The sequence below is a fragment of the Anabrus simplex genome, chromosome 2, assembly GCF_040414725.1.
Source record: "Anabrus simplex isolate iqAnaSimp1 chromosome 2, ASM4041472v1, whole genome shotgun sequence".
NCBI lineage: Eukaryota > Metazoa > Arthropoda > Insecta > Orthoptera > Tettigoniidae > Anabrus > Anabrus simplex.
In genome coordinates this window covers 943,088,081-943,110,554 of record NC_090266.1, presented here as the reverse complement: position 1 = coordinate 943,110,554, position 22,474 = coordinate 943,088,081, and the positions used below count along the sequence as shown (strand labels likewise).

Genomic DNA, 22,474 nt, shown 5'->3' with positions numbered 1-22,474 from the left:
TTGAGGCCACGGTCACTTCCTTCCCAGTCCTGGCCCTTTCCTATCCCATCGTCGTCATAAGACATTTCTGTGTCGGTCGACGTAAAAAGAAGAACTTCTGCGGGGATCTGTAGGTAGCTTAATCTGTAAAGGAATAAGGCATGTGTGAATGGCGTGTCTTAGTGAAGAGTCCATAATATTTGGCCTGTTGCTATAGACGAAATTATCTGACATACCAATTGTTCCCAAAGGCGAAGGAACCAGTTTGGTCAACGGCATTAGGATGCAGAAGGCAACGGGAAACCGCTGCATTAAAGATCCTGAGAGATATTCCAATAAATCCCACATGGCGTAGCTTGCAACGTCAAGATCGGAGCTGGCCGTGTGGATCGTCTACCTCCGTTTGGAGACGACGGCTTAAGAAGAATACTTTGTAGCACAAGAGATAACTTCTGGCAATGAAACTGAAAACGTTTATGTAAGTAAATCGATAGTTCCACAACGAAATCCCTAGTTCATTCCTCATCAATACCATAAATCTACGAATGTATTTCAGAGAAAAATTCGTAGACTGAAATCAAGCAAACCATCCTTGACATGCCGGAACCATTACAACACATTCTTCATAAGCTCCTCAAGTCTTCCTCCGTGTTCCTATAGGGCGCACTGGGCTACTCGGCTAAGCTCGGCTCAACTCGGCTCAACTCAGCTCGGATTTGGAGCGCTACGGAGCAAGTGAGGAAGAAGGAGACAGGGGGAGCGAGCAAGACAGGTGTGGCGGAAAGAGAGAGATAGCGCTATTGCTCCAAATCGAGGAGTGGGGATCTGCACTCTGGTCAACCAAGTGAAGTCGTCTTTTGCACCGTGCACAGTGCATGCACCCTGAGAGGCCCTGCTATAGAGCCTTTCCATTTACAAAAGCATAAGGTCATACAGCATCTCCAATTTCAATTTGCCTCTTCCTTTCCGTGTAAATAAACATTGAAGCTCATGGTCATGTCCGAGGTAGAGGATGTGAAACAAGGAGACATTTCTGCTATTTTCCGTTCTACCTGTGTAGCGAGCATGCGGAATAGGCCTACTCGAGACACGAAACTTCATGAACTCATGGTTCAAACGGAGTTACGTAGCAACTTCGGGAATAACGTGGTAATCCGGTACACAGGTCAGTGCAGTTTGGAGATTCCACTAAGACTGAATTAATACTTTCAACACAAAATTCCCTAACTCATTCCACGTCAATGTGGGAGGTTGACTGCAAAGCGTTTCAGAGTCTAAAATCAGTCTTGACTTTGTGATAGATTCACAAGTAATAATAATAATAATAATAATAATAATAATAATAATAATAATAATAATAATAATAATAATAATACGAGGGTCGCATCATAAGTCATGGCAACTATTTTTTCTCCCGAACAGGAGACAACACGGAAAATCTAAGATATGCATTTGGAAATATAGGGCATGTACTTATGCATAGTTCATGAAGACAAATTCTGACTTCAGGAGATTCTCGTAGGAAAGTGATAGAACACAGGCCATTGATAAACATTGTTTTATTATGGTATATACAGCAAATACACAAGACTACGTACAAAGGACAGGTCTCCACTGGTTACAGACCTTCGAAATAATCACCCAAGGTTTCCAATGTGCGTTGCCAGTGGTGGGGCAGGCGCTGAATACCATTCGCTGCATGTGTATCGCTAACGTGTGACACCTCTCTCTGAAATGCTGTTACGATGCCCTCTTTGTTAGCAAAGCGTTGTTCACGTAATGGCTTCTTGACTTTGGGGATTAGTCCATAGTCATATGAGCTCTGCATGGCATTGGCGTGCTTTTCTGCCGCAGAGAACTGCTGTTTGAATACCGGGATACGATCGTTGCTCCTGCTTGTTGACTTCCATTTTGTGACGCTCTCACTCACACACTGAACTTGGGGGCACCGAGCTCGACAGCTGCAGTCGCTTAAGTGCGGCCAGTATCCAGTAATCGGGAGATAGTGGGTTCGAGCCCCACTGTCGGCAGCCCTGAAGATGGTTTTCCGTGGTTTCCCATTTTCACACCAGGCAAATGCTGGGGCTGTACCTTAATTAAGGCCACGGCCGCTTCCTTCCTACTCCTAGCCCTTTCCTGTCCCATCGTCGCCGTAAGACCTATCTGTGTCGGTGCGACGTAAAACAACTAGCAAAAAAATGTTTTATGTCCCACTAACTACTTTCTCGGATTTTGGAGACGCCGAGGTTCCGGAATTTTGTCCTGCAGGAGTTCTTTTACGTGCCTGTAAATCTACCAACACGAGGCTGACGTATTTGAGCATCTTCAAATACCACCGAATTGAGCCAAGTTGGGCTCAGAAGGCCAGCGCTCTACCGTCTGAGCTACTCAGTCCACCGATTCACATATCAGTTGTGATCCTATACAAAAGCACTCAAAGAACAAACACGGGTATAGTAGAACTATATAAACTAAAGATAAATAAGAATCCAAATAATAATGTCAAGCCTTTCTGTAGTATTCTATTACAGTAGCTATTGAAAGCATTTGATAATGCTGAAATAACATTCTTAAGGTTTTCTCACGTACTGTGATATATGCTTCCTATTAACAGGTATGTGAGCTATTTTTCTCTCAGTCTGATTATTGCGATTACTTCTCCAGTGTTGTAAATATCTTTCAGCGCTTAAGATTTACGCTACAATAATGATGTATATTATATCATCAGCCTGAAGGCTGGCTGGATCTTGAAATAGCACCACCTCATAAATATCGTACCATTTTATGTAGAACGGAGTACAACATTCTAATCATTTTTACGAAATGTTACTGTACCGTACAAGCTATAGCCACTCATATACCTGTCTGTAGAGAATTGCGCACCTAATAGGTCCAAGAGGTCATTTTCTTTTCATAGAAAAGGGTGGTCGCTGTATCATGGAAGAAGTGATGGGTTTGGACCAAGCACGGACATATCAATTCGTCGTCATTTTGTATAGTCTCATCACATCGAAATTGATAGAAACGTATTTTTTACAGTATTTTATAATCTATGGCACGCAAATACTGCACAGCAGATGTGATGGCTTGTGCCATATCATTACTACCGTTAGAACGTTCAATAAAGGTAAAAAACCGGGCCATAAGGCTGTAACACGTCAGTAACTTCTCGAGGCGAGAACTTTCGATCTCCTCATGAATACAGAGTTATAACGAGCCAGCTTTCGCGCTGGAAGTAGCTGCGTGGAATAGGAATGGTAAGTGTATTTGGATAGGCTACTTGGAGTAGAGAATATTCAAATCCTTCTTCAGTCATGTCTTTTTTAATTTTCATTTCGTGCTCGCCTTGGCATCCTCTACGAAGACTTTGCTAGTGGCTTTACGTCGCACCTACACAGATAGGTCATATGGCGACGATGGGATAAGAAAGGCCTAGGAGTTGGAAGGAAGCGGCCGTGGCCTTAATTAAGGTACAGCCCCAGCATTTTCCTGGTGTGAAAATGGGAAACCATGGAAAAGCATCCTCAGGGCTGTCGACAGTGGGATTCGAACCTACTATCTATCGGATGCAAGCTCACAGACGCGCGCCCCTAACCGCACGGCCAACTCGCCCGGTCTACGAAGACTTGTCTTTTCCGAACTCTTAGATATTCTTCTAAGCAATTAAGGTTGACTTACTTAAGTCTCAAAATACATTTTTCACCTTTACAAAGAAAGCATACAAAGAAAAGGAATAATAACATGCGACTTTCATGTGGCAAACGACTACAGCGAATTTCCGGTCCAGGAAGCCAAGAATAATGGCCAAGAAGAATTGACGTGCTGACCACACGACACCTCATAATCTGCGGGCCTTCGGTCTGAGCATCGGTCGTTTGGTAGGCCAAGAATATTCGGGGCTCTTGCGCCATGGGTTTTCTTTTCCTACAACTAATGAAGGACACTGCACTTATTGTCAACATTATGTCACACCCATTCAACCAAGCAATAGCGCACGTTCGACTCGTAGGGCACATAGCGGAGCACGTTGTAACCTTTGCAGCAAATTGCGAACACCTACTGTATGGCTAGCGCAAAAGCAAATAGTACAGTATGTATTTACGGGATGATTATGCGAATATCGTACCGCTCTACGGGGAAGCAAGGCAAAATTCACGGGAAGCTAGACGCTTGTATCAAGAACGATTTCCTGAACGAAGGCTACCAACTGCAGATACATTTCGACGTCTTGAAAGACGGTTGCGGGCAACGTGGTCATTTCATATATTTTCCCCCTCACCCCCCCCCCCCCCCCGAAAGTTCGGAATACTCCAGTGATGTCTGAAAATAACGAAGAAACTGTTCAAAATGCAATTGCGTACAACCCGCATACAAGTATACGGGCCACTGGAAACGAACTGAACATCAGTCATGTATCTGTACTGCGCATATTGCACGACCATAAATTCCACGTCCGCAACTGTGGTGTAGTGGTTGGTACGATTAGCTTCCATCCCCGGAAGTCTGTGTTCGATTCCCGGCTCTGCTACGAAATTTGAAAAGTGTTACAAGGGCTGGAACAGGGTCCACTCAGTCTCGTGAGGTCAACTTAGTAGAGAGGGGTTCGATTCCCACCTCAGCCGTCCTCGAAGTGGTTTTCCGTGGTTTCCCAGTTCTCCTCAGGCAAATGCCGGGATGGTACCTAATTTAAGACCACGGTCGCTTCCTTCCCTCTGCCTTGTATGTAACTTCCAGTCTTCCCATCCCCCCACAAGGCCCCTGTTCAGCATACCAGGTGAGGCCGCCCGGGAGAGGTACTGGTATTCCTCCCCAGTTGTATCCACCGACCCAAAGTCTCGCGCCCAGGACACTGCCTTTGAGGCGGTAGAGGTGGGATCCCTCGCTGAGTCTGAGGGAAAAACCGACCCTGGAGGGTAAGCAGATTAAGAAAGGAAGAAGAGGTGGGATCCTTCGTTGAGTTCGAGGGAAAACCAACCCTGGAAAGTAAACGGATTAAGAAAGAAAGAAAGAAAAATTCCACCCCTATCATCAACTACACCAGAAACTTCACGGAGATGACTTTTTTAAAAAGACAGAAATTTCGTAATGGATATTGCAAAGAGTTGAAGCTGACGCGGATTTCTTAACGGACATTCTCATTAGTGTCGATTCTAGATTTCACATCAACGGAACTGTTAATCACAAATTTCATAAGGGGATCTCATGTGCAATAAGGCGTCAAAGTGTGGTGCGGGATAATAGGTGACAAGATAATTGGACCCTGTTTTTTCGATGGAAACCTCACGGAATGACGCGCTCTACAGTTTCTTCGTGAACACCTCTCGCTGTTATTGGTGAATGTGCCCCTTATGGCATGGTTAAGGATGTGGTTCCAGCAGGATGGAGTTTCTCCACACTGGTCGTTGGCAGTACGGAACCACTTATATAAGACGATGGATTGCACCATTGACCATTTGCTTCACTGACCGAATGGCCATACATAAGCCCATTGCACCTTTGTCGGTAATAGCTTATCTTACTGCAAATGGCTCTTTTGAGAGCTACATAGAAATAAACATAACAGCGTACCTCTCTCTCTTCTCTTAATCTGTTTACCCTCCAGGGTTGGCTTTTCCCTCGGACTCAGCGAGGGATCTCACCTCTACCGCCTCAAGGGCAGTGTCCTGGAGCTTCAGACTTTGGGTCGGGGGATACAACTGGGGAGAATGACCAGTACCTCGCCCAGGCGGCCTCACCTACTATGCTGAACAGGGGCCTTGTAGAGGGATGGAGAGATTGGATGGGACAGGCAAGGAAGAGGGAAGGAAGCGGCCGTGGCCTTAAGTGAGGAACCGAACCATCCCGGCATTTGTCTGGAGGAGAAGTGGGAAACCACGGTAAACCACTTCCAGGATGGCTGAGGTGGGAATCGAACCCACCTCTACTCAGTTGACCTCCCGAGGCTGAGTTCCAGCCCTCGTACCACTTTTCAAATTTCGTGGCAGAGCCGGGAATCGAACCCGGACCTCCGGGGGTGGCAGCTAATCACGCTAACCACTACACCACAGAGGCGGACAACAGCGTACCTGCAATATGATAACGGAACATGATTTAGACTTGTTTTAAACAATGAGGTCCGCCTCTGTGGTGTAGTGGTTAGCGTGATTAGCTGCCACCCCCAGAGGCCCGGGTTCGATTCCCGGCTCTGCCACGAAATTTGAAAAGTGGTACGAGGGCTGGAACGGGGTCCACTGAGCCTCGGGAGGTCAACTGAGTAGAGGTGGGTTCGATTCCCACCTCAGCCATCCTGGAAGTGGTTTTCCGTGGTTTCCCACTTCTCCTCCAGGCGAATGCCGGGATGGTACCTAACTTAAGGCCACGGCCGCTTCCTTCCCTCTTCCTTGCCTATCCCTTCCAATCTTCTCATTCCTCCACAAGGCCCCTGTTCCGCATAGCAGGTGAGGCCGCCTGGGCGAGGTACTTGTCATACTCCCCAGTTGTATCCCCCGACCAAGAGTCTGAAGCTCCAGGACACTGCCCTTGAGGCAGTAGAGGTGGGATCCCTCGCTAAGTCCGAGGGAAAAACCGAACCTGGAGGGTAAACAGATGATGATGATGATTAAACAATGAGTCTCCCACGAATATTAACTACGGAATAAAAATATTCGCCCTACTTCGGACTCGAACCACCGACTGTCCAGTACCGGTTTACTCCTTTAGAGTTTACCACGCTCGGCTACGCGATTTCAATTACTGCTGTTGAGTCAATATTTCTAGTCATTCAACCATCATATTCTCTGTACAGGACGTCCCTGTGATACAGAATTTTCAGGATTCCTTCCCATCATTCGGTATTTTATCATTAATGCTGATTTGATTAACACGAATAAACGAATTATACAAAGCGTAGTATGACCAGACATTGTTGTGAGTAGCCAAAGTCAATATTTTTAGGGAGATAGTGGGTTCGAGCCCCACTGTCGGCAGCCCTGAAGATGGTTTTCCGTGGTTTCCCATTTTCACACTAGGCAAATGCCGGGACTGTACCTTAATGAAGGCCACCGCCGTTTTCTTCCACTTCCTAGAGCTTTCCTATCCCATCGTCGCCATAAGACATATCTGTGTCGTGTCGGTGCGACGTTAAGCAAAATAGCAAAAAATTTTTTTAGGTTACGTTGTAATCTGCGGGTTGCATACAACTGAGCGAATATGGGCAGTTGTACTACACGGTATATCACCACTTCCTCTTCTCTTCCTTCTCCTTTTCTTATTATTCTTCTTATTATTCTGTTTACCTTCCAGAGTCGGTTTTTCCCTCGGACTGAGCGAAGGATCACACCTCTACCGCCTCAAGAGCAGTGTTCCGGAGCTTCAGACTCTAGGTTGGGGGATAAAACTGGAGAGAATGACCAGTACCTCGCCCAGGCGGTCTTATCTGCTATGCGAAACAGGTGCCTTATGGAGGGATGGGATGATTGGAAGGGACATGCAAGGAAGAGGGAAGGAAGCGGCCGTGGCCTTGAGTTAGGTACCATTTGCCTGGAGGAGATGTGGGAAACCACGGAAAACCGCTTCGAGGATGGCTGAGGTAGGAATCGCACCCACCTCTACTCAGTTGACTTCCCGAGACTGAGTGGACCCCGTTCCAGCCCTCGTACAACATTTGAAATTTCGTGGCAGAGCCGGGAATCGAACCCGGGTCTCCGGGGGTGGCAACTAATCACGCTAACCACTACACCACAGAGGCGGACCGGTATATCACTAATATACTGAATTCAATATTACAACTTATTTTTCCTTCTTTTTAAAAATAAAATTCAATTCACTACTCGTAAATAAGTGGTTTAGAACTAATTAGCTAAAGGTTTGTGTGTCTTACGGCAAAGAGAACGTGTTTACCGCTTTGTCCTTTGCTGCAGTACTATGGTGGACTAGAGCACAAATTTTCCAAGAAATTCCATTTTCTTCATACACTTACGTTAGGCTCGTCAATTACTAGTCACTCTTAACAGGCGGTTAGGGGCGCACAGCTGTGAGCTTGCATTGGGAGATAGTGGGTTCGAACCCCACTGCCGGCAATCCTAAAGATGGTTTTTCGTGGTTTCCCATTTCCACACCAGGCAAATGCTCGGGCTGTACCTTAATTAAGGCCACGGCCGCTTCCTTCCCACTCCTAGGTCTTCCCTATGCCATCGTCGCCATAAGACCTGTCTGTGTCGTGCGACGTAAAACAAATTAAAAGAAAGGAAAACCTAGTCACTTTTAAAATGTTATTTACTCTTCTGGCTTTTATCCCACTAATCGCCTCGTTTCAGCTACAGGACCTCATTGGAATAAGTGTTATATATTTACCACAATTCTGTTCAGAAATATGGAAGGTCTAGAGAAAAAGGGTGAGCCCCCATGGACGTATAAAATGTTCCCTAGACCATAAGTTTCCTTGTTTTTAAAAGAAACCCTATTGGTAAGTTTGTCTTTCATCTTCTGTTTTTCTGTGTTAATTTATGCGACTTACGAATTAAACAGGACAGTTCTGAGCACATGGGCGCACATAGCCACATGGAAAACAGGGAGGCTTAATTCATACCGAGAGTCATCTTTTGAATTGTTTCATCATTTCAAATTCATGAAATAGCTTGCATGGTTTCCTATTCATTACGTTTCTTATTTATAAATGTACATACAAGTGTAGACCCGGCATATTTACAACGAAACCACAAGTTGTCACCACACACAATAAGTATACGATATTGATTAGGTAAGGGTTATTCTGCCCGAAGGCAGGTCCGAACCTCCGCAAAGGTTTTTCCTGAGCCGGAGTTTACGTGCGGTACGGTGGCCAGTTCCTTTCCGCTCCTCCATTCCCTTACCCCCCACCAACAGCGCGTGGCAACCCATCCAACTCTTGACCACGCCCAATGTTGCTTAACTTCGGAGATCTCGTGGGCTCCGGTGTTTCAACACGGCTACGGCCGTTCGATATTGAATAACACGAAGAAAATAAGTACATCAACAATGATTGCGGTCCCCTTAGAAAGACTCCTGACTCATTTAGAGACGTTGAGACCAGAGAAATGATTGTACTCGTATGTAATATTTTTCCCATCTTGACTTGCGGTACAATTGTCAGCCAAAGTTAATGCTAACTCCTTTTCTCGAAAAAAAATCTTCTGGAATCAAATAATGTGTCCGAAAATCTATATAACACTTCTTTCTATTGTTAGAAAGGTGCTACTGCTATCTCTTGATAGATGAAATATTTTTGTACCCGCACACGGCACAGGTCAGAGCAATCAATTCCAATCGTTTAAATAGGACTATTGAAACTTGATAGTTGCCGTGTGACTTAATGTTAATTATTAATTACAACACCTATACGAAGACAAGTTTATGTGTGTTCCTTCTGGGTCCCCAGGGCACCACAGTGGTAATGGAAAATACTACTTTCCGTAGAATGCTCTACATTCTCTCTTGGAAACTTCTCCCGCTGTAGCGTGCAAAAGGTGGAAGCGATAATTGCGAGTGATCCATCCAGAAGATAGCAGCACAGCACGCGATCAGATAAAACTCCAGGATGTTAATATCCTCTCACCCACACCCTTCAACTCTCTGACAACCTAAACCACGCCCTAGTCCATGTCCATCTATACCTGCTTTCAGTCTCTGGCAACTGCTCCCAAAGCCATATGGTAAGGTGAAGTTGAACAGTATGATCGACACTGACCAAGTTAGATTCCAACTACAAAGCGCAGGCCAGTGTGTAGATAACTGAAAACAAAGGAGGGAAGGGAAATTTTTCGAAATCCATCGTCAAAGGAATGGTCTCCCATTGACTCCTAATTCCAATTCCAGGCAAATTCTGGGGTGGTTCCGCACCTTCCTGAAGGCTATGATGATATATATTCCAAACTTAGGTTTAATTATAAGGGTAAAAAAGTAAGCAAAGTCATCTACATTCAGGCCATGAAGGCCCTTGGAGGGGTGGAAGGTAAAGGCTTCCACTATCCGTAACCTCGGCACTTGATGGAGTAGCTCTACGCCCGGCCGTCTTTGCCTCCAGGAATTAACCTGGTACTCATTTTTGGTGCAGGCTGAGTGAACTAATTATAAGGGTGGTGCAAATAGAAATTAAACTAGGATTGTGAATGGGTACATCGCCGGTAAAATTCAGTACCAGAAACTGTTCTGCTGGAAACTAAGCTACAGGCCCGACACTACTGCCGTCAGAACTGTAAATAGCGAACAACACGCCCGCTGTGGGCCGATTCAATGAATATTGAATTTTCATGATCGCAATGTACTCGAAAGAGACTTTCAGCATATTACGCCACGTTCAGAACCAACCAACCAACCAACCAACCAACCAACCAACCAACAAAAACATGACCTAGGCCACCTACCTCAATTAGTAAGAGCATCCGATTCAAAATAGGAAGGTTGTGTGATGGGACCACCTACCTCAATTAGTAAGAGCATCCGATTCAAAATAGGAAGGTTGTGTGATGGGATGTCACTGGTGTCCGGTTGGCCACTTTTCTCTGTGCTTAACATCTCTCCGGTATTTTCTATATCTACGGAACACGACCTAATACATTGAAAGTCTATTTATTATAGAGTGCAATACGGTCTTGAAAATGCATTTATTTATTTATTTATTTATTTATTTATTTATTTATTTATTTATTTATTTATTTATTTATTTATTTATTTATTTATTAAATCCGTTTAACTTCCAGGGTTGATTTTCCCACAGACTCAGCAAGGGCATCCCACCTCCTGCCTCAAGGGCAGTGTCCTGGAGCGTGCGGCATTTGGTCCTGGATAAAACTGAGGAGGAGGACCAGTATCTCGCCCAGGCGGCCTCACCTGCGATGCTGGACAGGGGCGTTGTGGGGGATGGAAAATTTGGAAAGGATAGGCAAGGAAGAGGGAAGGAATCGGTTGTGGCTTTAAGTTAGGTACCATCCCGGCATTTGCCTGTAGAAGACGTGTGAAACCACGGCAAACAATTTCGAGGATGGCTGAGGCGGGAATCAAACACCCCTCTTCTCAGTTGACCTCCCGAGGCTGTGAGGATCCCGTTCCAGTCCTTGTACTACTTTTCAAATTTCGTGGCAGAGCCTGGAATCGACCTGGGCCTCCGGGGGGTTGCAGCTAATCGCACTAACCACTACACCACACAGGCGGACCGTGAAAAATAAATATTCATAATACAGTATTTCACTTCACTTCAATATCCCTATTCACTATAACAAACTTTTGGCATCATCATCATCATCATCATCATCATCATCTGTTTACCCTCCAGGTTCGGTTTTTCCCTCGGACTTAGAGAGGGATCCCACCTCTACCGCCTCAAGGGCAGTGTCCTGGAGCTTCAGACTCTTGGTCGGGGGATACAACTGGGGAGTATGACCAGTACCTCGCCCAGGCGGCCTCACCTGCTATGCTGAACAGGGGCCTTGTGGAGGGATGGGAAGATTGGAAGGGATAGGCAAGGAAGAGGGAAGGAAGCGGCCGTGGCCTTAAGTTAGGTACCATCCCGGCATTCGCCTGGAGGAGAAGTGGGAAACCACGGAAAACCACTTCCAGGATGGCTGGGGTGGGATTCGAACCCACCTCTACTCAGTTGACCTCCCGAGGCTGAGTGGACCCTGTTCCAGCCCTCGTACCACTTTTCAAATTTCGTGGCAGAGCCGGGAATCGAACCCGGCCCTCCGGGGGTGGCAGCTAATCACGCTAACAACTACACCACAGAGGCGGACTTTTGGCTTCATAACGCTCAATATATTTTGATTAATATAACGAGATATTATGGTTTTAAATTTGTTTCGACCATGATGTCTTAATATTCGCATCCTTCTTCAATGGTGGGTATGCTAAACGAACAATATGAGGGGGCTATGATCAAAACTACACTAGTGTCCAAAAGTTAAGCTAAGTTACGAGTAAGCAGGGCAACAGGAAATAGACCACAAATCGCACACATATGCACCTACCAAGCTTTCGTGCTCGTTCTGTATAGCAAAGGAGTGTTCCCTGCTTTGACTAGCGGCGTAAACGCAAGGTAAACACAGCCAGTGCCTGCGCCCCATATTCCCTCAGTCGTGTTTGCCCTGTTATAGTGTTTGGAGTGTAGCCTCGTGGTGAACGTGGCAACATAATGGCACAACGACGCCATTTGGACCCCGTTTTGCAGGGTAGAACACTCGGCCGCCTGGAAGCAGGCCAGGCATAGACCGAAGTCACCGTATACTTGAATGTGCCTTCAAAGTGTCATTTCCAGGCTTTGTAATAATAATAATAATAATAATAATAATAATAATAATAATAATAATAATAATAATAATAATAATAATAGTAATAATAATCATAATATTAATAATTGTTACGGAGTTTTGGTGGATCAGCAGAGGTGAAAGAAGATGCGGGCTGGAATGGGTCTAACTATAAGTTCGAAAAATGAATTAAAATTTCAACAAAGGTTATATTTTCAAAACTGAACAGTGGAGACGTAGAATTTGAAAACTTAACAAGTCAACAACAAGCCAAAATCAGGTACAAATAAATTAAAAGTGTTAGGGGATAATCACACAATCTGGGCTTCGAGCCCCACAATGACAATCCTTGAGCTATAAGCCCAACTTTACCAAGGTACGAAATTGAACAAAGGGGCAGAAAACCCCATCATGCCAAGGAGCACTTGCTCCTAATTATAATGTTAAGCCTCCTAGAGGCACTTTCCAAAATACCAGAAAGAGCGGACCTGCTCTCAATTTTACAAGCCTTATCAAAGGCCACAACAACCCTTACTCCTAACTGCCCTCAAGGCACACATACAGTGAAACAGGGGTATCTAATACCCAACCTACAGGGCCTTCGGATGAAGAAAACAATACATCAGGATGAGTTACTGGCCCAAGGTAGAGAAGGAACTGGAGGCGTAAACTTGCACTCCAAAATACACCTTTAAAACCTAAGTGGCTCTAGGCCGATACACAGGGGCTAGTCCCAAGCTAGGGAGGTGACCCGTATGAGAAAACTTTAATACAGTAAGGAAGAGAAGGAACGGTTATATAAACGTGGTCACCTCAATTTCAAAATGAAGGGGAGTTCGAGAGGGTAAAGCACTCTCTATCCCCGCTTTACAGTAAAAGATATTTGTATTTTTTACATAGAATAGGAATTTACATTTTAAAGTGGTAGGTTGTAACCGTCCAGGCTTCTCCAGCCCTACTAATTTAATATAATATCATTTTACGCGATATCAGTTGATATCAAGTTTATCCGCCATCGGCAATTTTTCGTAATAACATATTTATTCTACGTCAATCATTTGTAAATAAGGTTTTTTGGAATCATATTGTATATATTATAACATCATTTATTATTTATTATTATATTATGTAGGATAGGAATTCATTGTGTTGTAAATACGATCAATATGTTGAGACATAGTTGTTTTCATTTCATCTCATGTTTGTGTATACGGAAGGTTATTCTTGAAGCTGGGAATTTTGCGTGACTCATGGGTTAACGAAGGCAGTAAACAGCGACCCGCGCGCGAGGCTTGCATACCAGCAGAGTACATCATCGCCACGCCTACTGAACTCGACAAGGAAGAAGAGAAGGGGAGATGATAATGCGATCTACGAATCAGATGTTTCGTTATATAGAGATCTGAGATTAAGCTGTTACCAAGAGTGGGGGAGCCCGGTGATATTATCAAGTGCGGAGCGAGATACTTACGGATACTCCATCACTACTTCTTCTACTGTGAACATCTACTTTGAACGACGTTATTTGATTTTTGAAACAGTGTGTGGTCGCTCTGCGACATAGTTATTTTTGTACAATGTGTTGTCGCTTCGATACGGTACTTAGGTGCGGTAATGTTATCGGATCTGCGTGAGACGAAACAAGCTTACGGCTTGTGTTATTTTCAGTAAATATTCTGGACGAAGAACTATGTTTAGTTCAAGTCTATGGAATTTGGTACAAGTCTGTACCGTATAAATAGTATAGCTCAGTAGGATTGAGATTTCTACTAATATGGAAAAATTCATATCTCTGAATTTTCTCCTCATACGATCAACGCTGATCAGTTTTTACAAGTATAGGGCCAATGTCTAATTTAAAGACTAGGCAAGTAGGGAGTGCTAGTCCAGATAGCCCGTACCATATCAGAGAAGGAAGGAAGGATGTCCATGGAGCAAATTCTACATCGAGAAGAAGAGAACGAGTAACCACGGAAACCAGATGACTTCAACGGAAGCTGCAATTGGTGAGCTTCAATTAGATAAAGCAAGCAATGGTAAATTCAGTAGAGTAAATTATAAATTCTTCCACGCTTTAAGGAACTTTTCCGATTCATCTCATTTTTTGTATAATAAATTCATTTGTATTTTATATTGCGTTAATTTTCTTTCTTAAGCGATACTTAATGGTTAATTATTTAAAATCCTACCCCTGTGATTTAAGTATAAATCTCTATGCTAGTAAATATAAATTTTGGTTTACAGTTTTGTTTAAAACTATAACCCTGGCGCCAAAACATTACATAGAGAAATGGGAAACCATGGAATATTAATTGTTTCTATTTGCGTGGCAATTTGCTGGCAAGCCACAAATAGTTTATTAGATATCCATGTGTCCTAAGATAATAACTTTCATCTCCCCAAGTGTCTTGATGAGGGGTAGAACAGTTACAAGGTTACAAATAAAAAGTTTCGAACCCTCCCCGAGAGTTAAACTGCTGAGCTAGCGGGAAATAAAGATGTTAACAGGCCATTACCTTGTTGAAGAGCTGCTGCTTGAAGAAAGAGGCGCTTCCCGCCCCCTGCTAAATATCCACACACTAAATTAGATGTTACTGAAGTGGCCCCGAGACAATAAAATCAGCAGTTTTTATACCCTCGTGGAAAATTCGAGACCATTCAAAAATGAATAGACACACCCCCTCAACTTTATTGGATAGCTTAGAGCTACATATCCATATCGAAGAAGACATACACTATTGGTCAAAAATTCATTAAAGAAATTCGGGATTGGCTGAGTTCAAAACTGGCGGACAGAAGGATTAATATTGCCAACCCAAAAAATAAAAGAACAAAATGTAGTAAAGACAAAACTTAAGAATACAAAATTTCTTCAAGAAAGTTCATTCCTTCGCACCAGAGTGCGTAATCATAGTTTTTAGTAGAGACATCTGGTAGAGAACGTCCACACTTCTGGAACAATTACAAACAAAATCACATTAAAATTCACACAGAGCCATCTTCGGAGAAACTGTTGAGTTAATACAGTTTTTTAAAGTTCAGACTTTCTCCTGCAGAGAAGTTTCAACTGGCGCAATATTTCAACTAGCGGCGTGGAGGTGTACCGCCCGGTACAATAAAAATAAAAATAATAATAATAATAATAATAATAATAATAATAATAATAATAATAATAATAATAATAATAATAATAATAATAGTATTCTGTAAGAAGGAATGAGCTCCCAGACGGAACTATCTTTACATCGGTCTGTTTTCAGACCTACTTTGCTTTACGGGAGCGAAAGCTGGGTGGACTCAGGATACCTTATTCATAAGTTAAAAGTAACAGACATGAAAGTAGCAAGAATGATTTCTGGGACAAACAGGTGGGAACAATGGCAGGAGGGTACTCGGAATGAGGAGATAAAGGCTAATTTAGGAATGAACTCGATGGATGAAGCTGTACGCATAAGCCGGCTTCGGTGGTGGTGTCATGCGAGGCGAATGGAGGAGGATAGGTTACCTAGGAGAATAATGGACTCTGCTATGGAGGGTAAAAGAAGTAGAGGTAGACCAAGACGACGATGTTTAGACTCAGTTTCTAACGATTTAAAGATAAGAGGTATAGAACTAAATGTATAGAACACTAGTTGCAAATCGAGGATTGTGGCGACGTTTAGTAAATTCACAGAGGCTTGCAGACTGAACGCTAAAAGGCATAACAGTCTATAATGATAATGTATGTATGAATGTATGTATGTATGTATGTATAATAATAATAATAATAATAATAATAATAATAATAATAATAATAATAATGTTATTTGCTTTACGCCCCAGTAACTACTCTTTTACGGTTTTCGGAGACGCCGAGGTGCCAGAATTTTGTCCCGCAGGATTTCGTTTAGGTCCCAGTAGATCTACCGACACGAGGCTGACGTATTTGAGCACCTTCAAATACCACCAGACTGAGCCAGGACTGAATCTGCCAAGTTGGGGTCAGAAGGCCAGCGCCTCAACCACCTGAGCCACTCAGCCCGGCTCCAGGCTTCGGAGACGATTTCGAGACACAGGGGATGTTAGTCGTAAGCCAGTACCAGGTCGACCATTGGTAACCACCCCACAGCAATACCGATATCTGACATTAACAGCCCGACGAAATCGGAGTGCATCTGCAAGATAATTGTCGGCGTACCTTGCAGCCGTCTCAGGGGATGCCGTTTCCCGGCAAATTGCGTACCGGAGGCTCAGAACAGCAGGGCAGCAGAACAACAGGGCTGTTTGCCCGACGTCCAGCGGTGCGCGTCCCGCTCACTCCAGCGCAGAGACGGGCCCGTTTCTCTGTGGAGCCGTCAACATCGAAACTGGACCATGAATGAATGGAGCCATGTGTTCTTCACAGACGAATCCCGCTTCAGTTTGAAAAACGATTCCCGTCGCACATTAATCTGGAGAGAACCGGGTAGCCGATACAACCACAGGAACATCGTGGAACGGGACCAGTATGGTGGTGGTGGCGTAATGATGTGGAGCGGCATCATGTTTAATGGCCGTACGAACCTGCACATCTTCATGGGTGGTCCGAGGAACACTGTTAAGGCTCGGAGATACAGGGATGAAGTTCTGAGACCACATGTTCGACTCTTCATAAGTGCGGTTGGTCCAGACTTCCTCTTAATGGGCGATAATGCCCGACCCCACCGCGGTGCTCTGGTGGATGAATTTCTGGCTGGGGAAGACATTTATCGCATGAACTGGCCAGCGAGGTCTGCAGATCTGAATCCTATAGAACATGCCTGGGATGCATTGAGGAGTCAAACTGCATCCCGTGAGCCTCCACCAAAGATCCTCCAAGTCCTTCGCATTGCCCTTTCTGAGGAATGGGACCGACTGCCACAATAGCTCTTGGACCACCTGATCGACAGCATGCCACGTCGCTGCGAAGCATGTGTGGCTGTTTGGGGTAACCATACACCCTATTAACAGCATATTTTTTTGTGGAAGACACTGCCAAATTTTGTTACTTGTTTTCAAAGGTGTACCTTTCTGACACTGTTTCTTGGACAAGTTGTGTGACATATGGTGTGCGAGTCAGCTTCCGTTTGTTCAGCAATCCGTCTGTCATTCCGATCAAGCGGTATGGCCTCGTTTAGTGATTATGCTTAACTTTTGGACACTAGTGTAGTAACATCCCTAACCGCGGTGACTTCAACAATTCCAATGAGTCTACCTGGCGGGATTGCAGCGAACCATTTTCAGTTCGTTGCAGGCAGAGTTTTCCCACGTCCCGCATTCATAGTGAACAAACAGAATTGCGACTGAACTGTTGATGGAGTGCATTAAGAAACATCCAATGCTTTACGACATGAGTAATTGAAGACTCTAAGAATGTAAGGAATAAAGATATGTTGTGGGATGAATAAGAAAAGAACTCCATATACTGGCATCAATTCATTAATTATCACTGTCTGTTTGTGACTTGTTTTGCACACATTTCTCCGTTCCTAGACATCCAGACACATGTAAGATGTATACTAAAACTGTTGTTGTTGTTACCGGACGAGTTGGTCGTGCGGTTAGGGGCGCGAGCTGTGAGCATGCATCCGGGAGATAGTGGGTTCAAACCCCACTGTCGGCAGTCCTGAAGATGGTTTTCCGTGATTTCCCATTTTCACACGAGGAAAATGCTGGGGCTGTACCTTAATTAAGGCCACGGTCACTTCCTTCATTTCCTATTTCATCGTCGCCATAAGACATATCTGTGTCTGTGCGACGTAAAGCCAATTGTCAAAAATTATTGTTATGCATCCCAAAGATCTTCAAAAAATTTTCACGAGCAGCGAAAGCTACAGCTGGTGCTCGTCGTGCATCATTGTCAACATTTTCACAGGCTCCGAGTTCTGATTCCGGTGGATCTAAATCTTCGTAATTTTCTGTCAGGTAGTTGTGCAGAATGCACGTTCTTCTAATGATAAGGTTAATTGTTTCCACTTAACTTCCATGCGTCTGTAATAAATTCTCCACTTCTGTGCTAGTATGCCGAAGGCATTTTTTACGATCCTTCTTGCTCTACACAATAGATAGCTGTAATTTTCTTTGCGCTTGTCTCCTTGTGCTTGCCTGTATGGAAATGGTCCCATTAAGTACCCTTTCAGGGGAAACGCATATCGCCGATTATGAAATAAGGTGCAGGCACGTTCTGTCCAGGAAGATTTTTGTCCTTCGGCACACCAAGAGCACCCGCTTCTAAAAATTGTCACATTACAGAATTCTGGAAAATAAAACCACTCCTTTTTCCGTGCCCTCCGATAACCACACATAGGAACTTGTAACCTAGACCAGCAATGGATAAAAGCACAATAGAGAATTTATTTAGGTAACAAAACTAATTTGATCCACTGTTCTTAGGACATTTTATAGTAAGTTGCTTTCAATCGATAGGGCTACTACCAATAGAGTTTGGGAATTATCACATTCTATAATATCCTTGAGCTGATTATATCGATGTTTTGGTAGATGGTTCTGGCATTTATATTCCTTGCATTCTGTCACAAATAGCTTGGCAAACATCTTGCACTACTGCGCCAACTGTTGTGAATCCGACCCGGAAACTGTGATCAATTGTAGAATAGGAATCTGAAGTAACCGGAGTCTCGGAAATCTGAGGCTCCGTTAAATCCGAGCGTTATTAAACTCACCTTCATCCCACCATTGCCAACGGCCGTAGCCGTGTTGAAACACCGGATCCCGTGAGATCTCCGAAGTTAAGGAACATTGGGCGTGGTCAATATTTGGATGGATTGCCACGCGCTGTTGGTAGAGGGGTAAGGGAATTGAGGAGCGGAAAGGAACTGGCCACCCTACCGTATGAAATATCCGGCTCAGGCACACCTCTGCGGAGGCTGGACCTGCCTTCGGGCAGAATACTTACTTCATCCCACCACTCAGCTAACAATGATCAACATTCACTTCCTATTAGCCAAGAGGCCAACAATTCCCCACTCTTTATCAGTAGACATATTTTTTCCATCTCACGTATTTTCTCTTTTCCTGCCCAGAGAGAGTGTGTGTTGCCCTCTAGGTGTCCTGCGCCACCCCGTCAGGATGAGGAATGGAAACGTTCGTAGATAACATAGGTCTCTAAGTCTTACTCACCTCCGTTCCATTATCTAACAGCATGCTGTTGTTATCGAAATGTAATTCAACGATTACGAGCACACATCACAATTTTAAAATTAAGGGTCTACGCAAATAGATACCAACTTTTACAGGCATGGGCAGTCATTTCTGAGTATCTGCTACGCAGCGTGATTGTGAGATGTTCATCATCATTGCTCTAGGTTGTGGGATCGAATGCGATGCATTCGATTGGTACATATGAAAGCTTAAATATAGGACATCAGTGTTAATATATTTGCTGGCAGGTTACGAACTGCTTTCAAAGACAATATTCAATTCTTGTGTATCTCTTAAAACGGATAGTGACTGAATGAGGGTTTTAAACGCATCGCATTTTTATTTTATTTTTACAATCTGCTTTACGTCGCACGACAGAGATAAGGCATATGGCTACAGTGAGACAGGAAAGGGCTAAGAGTGGGAAGGAAGTGACCCTGGCCTTAATTAAGGTGGACCTTCAGCATTTTCCTGGTGAAAAAATGAAAAACTACGGAAAGCCATTTTCAGGGCTGCCGACAGTAGGGTTCGAACCAATCATCGCCCGAATGCAAGCTGACAGCTACATTATCATCATCATCATCATCATCATCATCATCATCATCAAGTCTGTGTTGTTCCAGGTGCCCCAGCAGTGTACCCATCAAATAGGACGCTTAGGGCGTACCCTGGCCAAGAGCTGTCTCTCATGGTGGAGTTCTGTGCCAACCCTCCGGCTAACAGAGCATTCTGGCTCACAGATCGCTTACTGCTGAGGCCTGGAGACACAGTTTCCACGTTAATTGCTCACAATATCAAGGTGGGTACAGTTTATATTAATTTCATTTTCGTTCCTCTTGCACATATAGAATGTTTGCTCTTCTTCCTCTTCACCTTTTATGTAAAATGCATATTAGAAAAATGACCAATATAATATTTCTTTGCTACCCCCAGTGACCAAGTCAGTTGTTAGTTGCCATTCTGTTCCAAAGACAATTGGTTCAATCCCGGCCGAGGTGATTGCATTTGAAGGTGTTTATATGCTACAAAGCCCGGCATGCTAAATAACATCCTGCAGGTCGACGTTCCGACACTCTGGTGACTTTCTAAGAACTATAGTAATTGAAGGGATGTTAATCAGAGTAGTAGTAGTAGTAGTAGTAGTAGTAGTAGTAGTAGTAGTAGTAGTCCGGGCGAGTTGGCCGTGCGGTCACTGGCGCGCGGCTGTGAGTTTGCATCCGCGAGATAGTGGGTTCGAATCCCACTGTCGGCCACCCTGAAGATGGTTTTTCGTGATTTCCCATTTTCACACCAAGAAAATGCTGGGGCTGTACCTTAATTAAGGCCACGGCCGCTTCCTTCCAACTCCTAGGCCTTTCCTATCCCATCGTCACCATAAGACCTATCTGTGCCCCTATTATTTTGTAATTTGTGTCATTGTGCAGTGACATATACTCAAAGGTTCCTTGTGCAACAACACGTTTCAACCAGTTAACACCAGGCTAACAAACAACGAGATTCCAAGCAGAGACAGTTGTTTCCGACACAACCAGCAACTTCCAGTGTAACGTCCGAGTTCAACACCGATCTCTGCCGTGCTCTCATCTCTGCTGACATACCTCTCTTCAAACTGAATAATCAGTGCTTCAAGGAATTCCTCGAGAAATGTACTAAGCGATCCATCCCGGATGAGTCAACGTTCAGAAAAACGTACTGTTCAGCCATATACGATGAAACTGTTCGGAAGATAAGGTAAGAGATTAAAGACGGTCCAATTTGGGTTTCCATTGATGAGACAACAGACAAAGAAGGCAGGCTAATTGGCAACGTAATCATTGGTTTGTTAAGCGAAGATTATTGTAAACGAATTCTCTTACACTGTGATGTTCTAGAAAAGTGCGATAACAAAACTATAGCAGAACTGTTCAATGAGGCTATGGGTATCCCCTGGCCACAGGGCGTTAAGTATAATAAAGTGTTACATTTTATTAGCGATGCCGCACCTTATATGATAAAAGCCGGAGAAGCATTATGTGTTGTATATACTAAGATGACTCATTTAACATGTATAGCACATGCCTTTCATCGTGTGGCAGAAGTGATAAGAGGCAGTTACCCCAAAGTAGATTTATTGATTTACTCAGTGAAAAATGTTTTTCTCAAAGCCCACAGAAGAGTTCATCTTTTGAAAGAAATGTACCCAGAGATTCCATTGCCGCCTAAGCCGATTCTAACTAGGTGGGGTATGTGGTTGCAAGCGGTTGAATATTATGTTGAATATATAGACTGTATTAAGAACGTTCTGCATGCCATGGACTCTGAAGATGCAGCCTCACTTGAAGCCGCGAAAGTTGTCTGCGATACAAGTGTGAGAAATGACTTATGTAACATTCAGCATAATTTTTCATGCATCACAAAAACACCGAAAAGGCTCCAAAACTCGCATCTCTCACTTCCTGAAAGTTGTGAAATTGTGAATAAAACTGTGGAACAACTAAATCGTGGTACAGGTAAAGTTGCAGATGTAGCAAACATGAAGATGTTCACTGTACTTTCAAAGAACCCTGGATATGAAGAAATGACAAGGGTTTCTGCAATGCTGTGTGGAGATTGAAGTGGAAAATTAACATTGGATTTAACCCCAGCAGATATTGTGAAAGTGAATTATGCCCCCATTACCTCTTCCAATGTTGAACGCAGTTTCACTCAATATAAGTCTGTCCTTAGAGATAATAGGAGACGTTTCACTTTCCAGCACTTAAAATAAGATTTTGTAATCCATTGTTTTGGTAATTGAGAATAAAGGATTGTGTGTTCTTCAAATATATTAAAATGAGAAATGCAACATTATGTTACATGTAGATCTACTTTGTTTAGCTTCTTCGAACTTTGAAATTAAATAGAAATTAATGTTATAAGTGTAATTTTAAGTCCATATATTATTCCATATTTCAATAAAAATAACTAAATATATATGTACATATTTCAATAATTATTAGTACATATAAATCCGTTCCCTGGTGATTAGGATTGCCAGACGTCTGCCTTTGGAACATCAGATATCACGTTCCATTTCGTACGTTAGTCGGAAACGTTTCGTC

General features: G+C 43.7%; 1 protein-coding gene across 1 annotated transcript in view; it reads left to right on the top strand.

Annotated features, from left to right (window-relative positions):
• The window catches only part of LOC136863747 (MAM domain-containing glycosylphosphatidylinositol anchor protein 1), a 141,681-nt gene that overhangs the window by 104,705 nt on the left and 14,502 nt on the right, over positions 1 to 22,474 (top strand). Inside the window, exon 7 of the mRNA XM_068226064.1 lies at positions 20,018 to 20,193. Coding sequence (XP_068082165.1) covers positions 20,018 to 20,193 — 176 coding nt within the window. The remainder of the gene's footprint in view (positions 1 to 20,017; positions 20,194 to 22,474) is intronic.